The following is a 10,000-nucleotide window of genomic DNA, read 5'->3' on the forward strand; positions in this document are numbered from 1 at the left end:
GCAAAGAGTTGTTTTATTGACTCAGTGACTGACTTAGTGGCGGTGGTGATGATGGTGATGACGGTTGTGTCAGTGCAGGCATAGTTGAGATTTGTGTTGTTTAATGATCGGGAAAGAACTAATTTCATGGCCAAGCCATCGATCTGACCAAGGTGAAGTGGTGTAAGCTGCAGCGATGGTGGTAGTGGATGGTGTTGATGGTGGTGGTAGGTGCTACAGCAGTTTCATGGGATTAGCCTTGAGGCAGCTGGCTGAGATCTTTAAAGTATTCAAAGTAAAAAAAAACTTACAGCTGCTGGGCTACCAAGTAAAACGTGTGTATATATGTGTGCATGTGTACGTGTGTAGAAGGGGAGGGGGAGGTGCAGAAGCTTTAAAGCCAACCATTTACAGTTACTAAGTTTAATTAGTCTTCCAGCAGGTCGGAACCAAGAAGGTTGTCTTAGCTTTTTTTACCTTTTTTACTTTTAATTTTCACGTTTACAAAAGACAAAAACTTACTTTCTGTTCTGTAACAACATCTCTTCACTATCACTACCTTTTTTTGCACACTTACATTTATTTATTTATATATATGTATATATATATAAATGTATGTGCATTTATATTTATATATATGTGTGTGTATATGTATAAATGTATGTGCGTTTATGTATATTTATATGTGTGTGTGTATATGTATAAATGTATGTGCGTTTATGTATATTTATATGTGTGTGTGTATATATATGTATATGCATGTGTATTTATATATTTATATGTATGTGCATATGTGTGTATATATATATATATGTATAGGCATGTGTATTTATATATTTATATGTATGTGCATATGTGTGTATATATATGTATAGGCATGTGTATTTATATATTTATATGTATGTGCATATGTGTGTATATATATATATGTATATGCATGTGTATTTATATATTTATATGTATGTGCATATGTGTGTATATATATATATGTATATGCATGTGTATTTATATATTTATATGTATGTGCATATGTGTGTATATATATATATGTATATGCATGTGTATTTATATATTTATATGTATGTGCATATGTGTGTATATATATATATATGTATATGCATGTGTATTTATATATATATGTATGTGCATATGTGTGTATATATATATATGTATATGCATGTGTATTTATATATTTATATGTATGTGCATATGTGTGTATATATATGTATAGGCATGTGTATTTATATATTTATATGTATGTGCATATGTGTGTATATATATATATATATGTATATGCATGTGTATTTATATATTTATATGTATGTGCATATGTGTGTATATATATATGTATATGCATGTGTATTTATATATATATGTATGTGCATATGTGTGTATATATGTATATATCTATACGCATGCATATGTGTCTACATGCATACATTTATGCACATTTGTGTGTGTGTGTGTGTGTATATATATATATATATTATATGCATGTGTATATATATATATATATATATATATATATATATATATATATGTGTGTGTGTATATATATTTATGTGTGTATGTATATGCATGTGTATTTATATATATGTATATAAATATATATATGCATGCATGTGTATATGTGCCTACATGCATATATTTATGCACGTGTGTATGTATGTATGTGTGTGTGTGTGTGTGTGTGTGTATATATATATGCATTTATGTACATGAGTGTGTGTATGTGTGTAATATACTTATGTTTTCTGTTAGGTTTTGTTACTGTTATTTTTGTTCCCTTTTTTTCTTTTGATGCAGGTTGGGACAGGGGTCTTTTGGGGTTGCTTTTACTTGTTGATACTCAGCTTCTGGTCATCCCGCCACGAATCCTTTTGCTCTTAAAATCAAACACATTCTGGCGATAACCACTGTCTGTCTGTCTGTCTGTCTCTGTCTCTTTGTTGAAAATTATGTTGCTCTTCCTTTTTCATATAAGTTGTTCTTCCCCTTATATATATATATATATATATATATATATATATTTTTTTTTTAAGCTAGCAGGAAAATTTGGCTGCTATTTCTAGCAAATAGATTGCCCATGTAGAAGCTCTTCTGTCGACGTGTTCCTTGTACCCACCTCCCACATCACTGTGATACTTTGCTTAACTCTTTCGATACCACCCTGTCCAAAGACTGCCCCCCCCCTAACTCTATAATACAAAACTTTTGTTTTAAAGCAATCTAAATTAAAACCTCTCATCAAAATTCCATGTTTGTTTATGTCCCAAACAACAGATTAATAAAGACAAAGTTGTTTTACTAAATTCATTATTAGTTTCAAAATTAATCAGGTGGTGGTGGTGGTCATGGGGAATGGCAGGGAACAAAAGTGTTAAAGTTTGGCTGTTTACAGATGCTTTTTTTGTTTCTCTCTCTGACTTGGTCAAGTTCAGTATTCTGCTAAAACCACCACCACCACCACCAACAACAACTAATATATACATAGACAACCAGATGTTGTCGTTTAGCCCTTGGCCAGCTATGATCCAGCAGACCTATTATTAAAGTTGTTCCAGCTGGGATCCTCCTGTGTTTGTTTGTGTGTATGCTAGAAGGCTTGCTCTTCCTTCCGTAGAAGAAAAAATTCAAATTGGACCATGTTAACACCAAAAATTATTTACATCAAAAAGGTGCTTTTTTTTCTATGAAAATCCCTATTTTTTACGATTTTTTTACTGCTGTGTTGTCATTTTTCGGTGTATTTCAACCAGAAAAATGTTCACTTAAAGAGAATAACAAGCTACATAATGCATAATTTTTACTTTTCAAAAATTCCTATTCTAAAGGGTCGAAACAAACCCGAGTAATGCCGGGTGATACTGCTAGTATCTTATAAGCTTAAAGCTGATAAGTGATCACTGTGTAAATGGTAGCACACTGATTGGTAAAACACAGGGGTGTAGGTTCGAGTCCTATGCATACCAATGAAACACTGGTGTTGATGTAATCAACTTGTCCCCTCTCCCAACATTTCGGGCCTTGTGCCTTTAGTAGAAAGTATTATTATTAATGAGGGGGTGAGCTGGCAGGACCATTAGCATGCCGGGCAAAATACCTATCAGCATTTCACCCATCCTTATGTTCATCATCATCCTTTAACGTCCGTTTTCCATGCTAGCACGGGTTGGACGGTTCGACTGGGGTCTGGGAAGCGAGGTGACTGCACCAGGCTCCATTCTGATCTTGCAGTGTTTCTACAGCTGGATGTCTTTCCTAATGCCAACCACTCTGTGAGTGTAGTGGGTGCTTTTTACGTGCCACCGGTACGGAATCCAGTCAAGGTGGCGCTGGCATTGGTCACCTTTTGATTGTTGCTTTTTACGTGCCACTGGCACGGGTATTACAACTAAAATTTCCATTTGATTTTTATTTTGATGTTGATGTACTTGACTCAATATGTCTCCTCAAGCACTGAGGTAAGCACAGCAGGCCGTCCTGCAATCCAAGGTACTTTGGATGGGGTGGAGCTATGCGAAACTGGTGCAGGAAACAGCCATGAACTCACATTATTTGTTGGGTCTTCGCAGTCACAGCATATCTCCAGAGGTCTCAGTCTTTTGTCATTGCCTCTGTGAGGCCCAACGTTCAACGATCATGCTTTACCACCTCATCCCATGTCTTCCTTCCGCCATGGTTGACTTTGCCTTTCATCCCTTTTGGGGTTGATAAAATACGTTCCAGTAGAGTCCTGGGGTCGATGTAATTGCCCCACCCGCTCCCAAATTCAGGCCTTGTGCCTATAGTGGAAAGAATTATTATTTTTAACTTGGTGTTTTGAACATAACTAACATTGAAGAGAGAAGGTTTTAGTTTAAATCACTTTAAAAAAAGTAAGTTTGTACCAAAGTACCAGAGGTAGCCTAGGGCTGATTGCTATCAAAATGGTTAATGATGTTTTTCTCTCTCTATATGTATATATGTATATTTTCAAAAATATTAGTGGTAATTCAATTGTTGTTTTTCTTGTTGTTGTAGGCTGTGGACATTGTTGTCACTTAAGCTGTCAGAACGGTGTGATAGAAAAAGCAGTTTGTAGCCGAGAACAGGCTCCCCATGTGTCACCTCCTGATGAATGTGTGGTAAGTCTTTTTTTTATTGGCAATTATTATTATTATTATTATTATTATTATTATTATTATTATTATTATTATTTATTTATTTATTTGTTTATTTATTTAATGACTTTTTTTTTGTTTCAGAGTCTAGAGAAGTGGACAGTAACTAACGTTTCTGATTGGATGGCAGCCCTCAATCTTTATCGTTATGCTGAATTGTTTAGGGATAAAAACATTAATGGTATGGAACTAAAGAATATAGATGAAGAAAAATTGATGGTTTGTTACAGAATTTATTTCTCTTTTTTTTTTCTTTCCTCTTTTACTCTTTTTGTTATCCTTGTTTTTGTAGGATTTTTTCTTTGTTTTGATATGCGATTTTGTCCAAGACAAGGTTTGAGGCCACTGTTGCATAAGGGACCACTAAGAAGGGAAAAAAAAGGGCCTACAAATTCCAAAGATGTTGATAAACAGAAAACTTGAAGGACTAAATATTGAAGTCTAGAGCAGTGGTTCTCTCAACTGGGGTCCACATGGCCCTGGGGGTGGGGGTCCTTGTAAGATTTTACTGTTAAAATTCACCTGCAAGAAATTGGTTATACTTCTCCAATACACAAACTAGTTAAAATTTATTTTTTTTTATACAATTTCTAATAATTATCATCATCATCATTTAATATCTGCTCTTCATGCTGGCATGTGTTTGGATGATATCATATGGAGCTGGCTAGCTGGGAGCTGTCCAGACTCCGACTGTCTGTTGCGGCATGGTTTCTATGGCTGGATGCCCTTCCTAACACCAACCATTTAACAGAGTGTGCTGCTTAAGCAATTATTTTCATCCCTTACGATCATCCTTAATTTTCTCTCTCTCTCTCTCACACACATATGCCGTTCAAGAATTTGGACCTGGAGATCTCCATTTCCAGCGACTTCGAGGGCCACCTCCCAGTAATGTCGGGCGTCAACAAAGAGTCCTCGACTACAACAAGACGACCAAAATTTTTTTTTTTATCCTAAGGTCTGCGGTCTCCTGCCCCTAAGCCCTAGACCATCACCTAATCACCCTTACCCGTCTTGTTGCTTAACAACAACAACAACACACACATTGAAACCCTTTAATCATTTTCTCATTTCCAAAACCCAGCTTTTGCCAAACCATACCATCTTAGCATCTATCGAGTCATTTAACCACTGCTTTATCTTGACCACCCACCATCCCTATACATGCTAAGCAACACATCCCCTGCCTCAGGCCATCATCTAAAGCTTATGGCACTTCAACCTGCTGCTGTCCAGAGCTCTGCCAACTCTACTTTATCTGTACCTTGTGGTGTGTGCTGCGGGGGTCCACTTTGACTTAAACTCCTTCAGCTCTGGCGTACCCCAAAATTTTATTCTGTCTCCTACACTTTTCTTCCTACATGTCATTACCTCCAATAGCTTCTTACCTTCATACAGTTGATGCTATCTTTCATGCTTCCCTAATCTTGCCCACCCATGCGTTGTGTACACGTTACCTTGGCATATCTCAACCCAAACAAAGCCTGTTTTTGAAATCTCTGCTCACGAGGCTCCCAAAGACTTGATTTTAACGTCTTTTGACACAGAAAGCCCTATAGGTCTGGTACCCAATGGTTTGGGACCACCATACTGTATACACACTTCCATACAGAGTGTTGAGTGACTGTCAGGGCATGTCGTAGCTTCGTTGGTATCCAACTTTTTCTGTATAAATGAATGTTATGATACTGGTAATAACAAACACCATCAAGGTGAACTTAGTCACCTTTGTCATGTCATCATCATCATCATCATCATCATCATTTAGTGTCTGCTTTCCATGCTAGCATGGGTTGGACGGTTCAACTGGGGTCTGTGAAGCCAGAAGGCTGCATCAGGCCTGATCTGACAGTGTTTCTACGGCTGGATGCCCTTCCTAACGCCAACCACTCCGTGAGTGTAGTGGGTGCTTTTTACGTGCCACCCGCACAGGTGCCAGACGGAGCTGGCAAACAGCCACGGACGGATGATGCTTTTTGCGTGCCACCGGCACGGGGGCCAGGCGAGGCTGGCAAACGGCCACGGACGGATGGTGCTTTTTACGTGCCACCAGCATGGGGGCCAGGCGAGGCTGGCAAACGGCCACGGACGGATGGTGCTTTTTACGTGCCACCAGCACGGGGGCAGGTGAGTCTGGCAACAGCCACGATCAGATGGTGCTTTTTACGTGCCACCGGCACGGGGGCCAGATGAGGCTTGCAACGGCCACGATCGGATGGTGCTTTTTACATGCCACCGGCACATATAATATTCATATCATCATCGTCATTATTAATTTCACTGTTATTTTATTCTTGTATCATTTACAGGAGATGGGTATAAAAGATGAGTTTCATAAAAAGTCCCTTTTGGTCTGTATTGATGAACTCTGTGAAAGGAACCCAGACCAGGTGAGTCTTAATATTTATTATTTTGCTTCACAGCATTTTACCTGTCTTGACATTCTGTCCTCAGTGAAATTTCACTGAGGTTGACTTTACCTGTCATGCTTTTGGAGTCGATAAATTAAGTACCAGTGAAATACTGGGGTTGATGTAATTGACTAGACCCCTCCCCCAGAGTTTCAAGCCTTGTGCCTTTAGTAGAAAGGATTGTTGTTGCTGCTGCAAACAGGCAAAGTTGTTAACACATCAGGCCTTCCTTGCAGTTCTTTATGTACTGGGGTCAACTTAAATGACATGCCCCCATCCCCTCTCAAAATTGTAGGCCTTGTTGCCAAAATTAGAAAAAAAAAAATCTGAGTGCTACCGGCAAAGCGTTGCTGGTCAGATTTTATAGGCATAGAATTGCTGTCAGCTGGGCCTGTCCAAGACTGTGTCCATCAAAACCATTCTCCATTCATTTGCTGAGTGTCTGGGCTTTGCTTGTTTGTGGAATTTTGTTGAACACATGGTGTGGCCTGAACAATAGGTCCTGTTATCAACCAATGTCACTGTGAAGATGATCCCAGTTGCCTTCCTTCAACTGGAAGGGGCAGGCTGTTTTCTTCTGTCTGATGTCTGCTGAGGTCGACTTTGCCTTTCATCCTTTTCGGGGTCAATAAATTAAGTACCAGCTGAACACTGAGGTTGATCTAATCAAGTGGTCCTCTACCCGCCAAATTTCAGGCCTTGTGTAGGAAAGATTACTGTTATTATTATTATTATTATTATTATTATTATTATTAAGGCGATGATCTAGCGGAATTGTTAGCACACCAGGCAAAATGCTTTTTTGATGAAAAAAGTTGTAAGATTTGACTAAAAGGAGAGAAGGCAACTACTTTTCCCTCTTTGGCAAATCCCTCATCAGCTGTCTTGGATTTCCATTCGGAGTGAAAAATGAGAATTAGAGGAAGGTGCTGCCTGTATTTATGGATTATCTTCTTGCTCTTTGTCGTCCTTTCAATGTCCCCCTTTTTCCATCTTTGCATGGGTTGGATGCCCTTCCTGTTATCAGCCCCCATGTGTTTCCAAGTCAGGTAATGCTTTCGTATGACCAGAAATGTTTTCACGGAACTGGTTGCCTGCTGGTGACGCTCATTCAGAACTGTTTTGCAAGGAGACGGTAACACGGACACACATGCATATACATACAGTGGGCTTCTTTCAGTTTCTATCTAACAAATCTTCTCGCAAGGCTTTGGTTAGCCTGGGGCTATAATCGAAGATACTTGCCAAAGGTGGTCATGTAGTGGAACTGAACCCAAAACCATTTGGCAGAGAAGCACATTTCTTACCTCACAGCACCACCTGCCCTTATGACTTTTATGTCTGTCAATGTTTGTTTAAGTATATTTTGACGTAAATTATTTTAATAACCAAGGTTTCTTTTACTTTTTCTTTCTTCCTGTGTCTCTGCATCTTGACCGATATTCAGCGCCAATTTACAAACCCTCTTCCTGCCTCAGGAATCTACGACTTGGACGAGTATTATTGTGGTAAGTGGAATAGGTATCTTCTGTTACAAACAACCATCTCAGCACTTTCCTCTCTAGACTGAAAGTGAAGTTTACAAACCACACTAATTTCAGAATTACAGAGCGAGAGAGAGAGAGAGGAATGGTTGGTTGGCTTTTGAAAGTGATGTCTGGAATGGAATGTATTTTGAGAAGGTTTAATCCAGTGATTCTCAACTTTTTTTCTTTACCTATGGACCCCATTGATTTATATTTTACTCAAGTGGACCTCATGTTAAAAAAATAATCCCTTTATATTTTTATAATTACCGTAAATCCTCGAGTATAATCCGCAATTTTTCCCAAAATTTAAAGGTCAAAATCCCTAGTGCGTACTATATACGAGGTTAAAAATGAAAATTATTTTCTAAGCAATGTCTGAGTCTCTATTTACTGTCCGGCAATGTTTATTCAGATGCATGTTGTGAAGTCGGGTGCAAAAATACCTTAAGCTAAGCCTGAAAGCAATGAAGTCATAAAAGAATCATCCATAACTTGCAATAAGCAACATTTATTAAACATTATTACTGTTATTTCTTTATTTTCTACAAACAAAATGCACAAAAAAGCTACACGTTTGCATTATGTTACATATACAATAATAATAAAGGATGTTACTGTATACAGTTTTACAAACCAAGCACGTTATATAGACTTCTTTGACTCAAGTTAGAGAAGGGGTGCGTATTATACACAAGATTTAGGTTTTTCAGAGGTACAGCCCCCTAAAAATCCCCTGCGTATTATACTCAAGGGTGGACTATACTCGAGGATTTACTGTAAATATTATTAGGAATTGTTAAATTACTTTGTGTATTGTAGAATTGTAAGCAATTTAAACAGCAAAATTTTATATGGACTGTTAGTGGCCATATGGACCCCCACGTAAATTTAAACAAAATCTTATATGAACCCCCAAGGGTCATACAGACTATGATTGAAAACCACTGGTTTAGTCAGTCATTCGTTTTTGTTTTTTTTTCTCCGTAAATAGGGTTTATATGGGATGAAAATTTAACAAAACCATTTAAAAAAATCAAATGTTTAACCCTTTTGATACCAACCTGGCTGAAACCACCTCTGGCTCTGTAGTACAAATGTCTCATTTTCAAAAGTTCTGAATTAAAATCTTTCGCCAAATTTTAATCACAATTTATGTGCCTTGCAGTGGGACTGAACCCGGAACCATGTGGTTGTTAAGCAAGCTACTTACCACACAACCACTCCTTTTTTTCATAAGCCTTTCTTTCCACGGATAACCCTAGTCAGTGTTATATTTCCTCCCCCTTTTGGGAATTTCTGTTATTAAAATGTTACCTCGTTATCTCTTTGTGTACTTGTTCCAAAACGATTTCGATTGGTTTTGAAAAGAAAAATTCTACATTGTATTGTCCCCTCTGTGTTCGGCCCTGTGTGGCCTAATAAAGAAATCTATCATCATTGTCTCTACCTAACTCTTGTTGTTTCATCTTTCAGATGAGAGTCAAGTCTGTGAACACCAGTTTGGAGATTACAACTTTTCCTCCATGCAGCGCTGCCATTATTGTAATAAGTTCTTGTTTGGACTCATGCATCAGGGCTTCCAGTGTCGAGGTAGGTTTCTGCATTTATCAGCCTTATCTGTCTTAATATGATTTATAATTAACTACAGAATGCAATTAAATAACGGTGGTTAGCTAGATAGATAGAAAAGGAAAGGACTCTGCCATCAGACATGAATGACCATGGGATTGCACCCAGAAAGTTACCCTTCAAGGTACAAGTTTGTGCAAGGCTGTTTATGGAAGACCAGCGGTTGTCCAAGCTTACCAGCCTCCTCTCTCTATGCCACCGATGTTATCCAAGGGAAAGGCAAAGGGGCCGATACAGCTTGGCATCAGTGATGTCGCAACTCATTTCTACAGCTGAGGGAACTGGA

The 10,000-nt window shown here is 38.1% G+C and overlaps 1 protein-coding gene across 5 annotated transcripts in view; it reads left to right on the top strand.

The window, feature by feature from the left end:
* Nucleotides 1–10,000, top strand: part of LOC115223514 (phosphatidylinositol 3-kinase regulatory subunit alpha) — a 209,972-nt gene that overhangs the window by 175,242 nt on the left and 24,730 nt on the right. For all 5 annotated transcript variants that reach the window (XM_029794138.2, XM_029794139.2, XM_029794140.2 and 2 more), the window contains 5 exons: nucleotides 4,003–4,106; nucleotides 4,227–4,361; nucleotides 6,455–6,535; nucleotides 8,004–8,064; nucleotides 9,559–9,675. In XM_029794138.2, coding sequence (XP_029649998.1) covers nucleotides 4,003–4,106; nucleotides 4,227–4,361; nucleotides 6,455–6,535; nucleotides 8,004–8,064; nucleotides 9,559–9,675 — 498 coding nt within the window. The remainder of the gene's footprint in view (nucleotides 1–4,002; nucleotides 4,107–4,226; nucleotides 4,362–6,454; nucleotides 6,536–8,003; nucleotides 8,065–9,558; nucleotides 9,676–10,000) is intronic.

Source organism: Octopus sinensis, linkage group LG23 (genome assembly GCF_006345805.1).
Source record: "Octopus sinensis linkage group LG23, ASM634580v1, whole genome shotgun sequence".
NCBI lineage: Eukaryota > Metazoa > Mollusca > Cephalopoda > Octopoda > Octopodidae > Octopus > Octopus sinensis.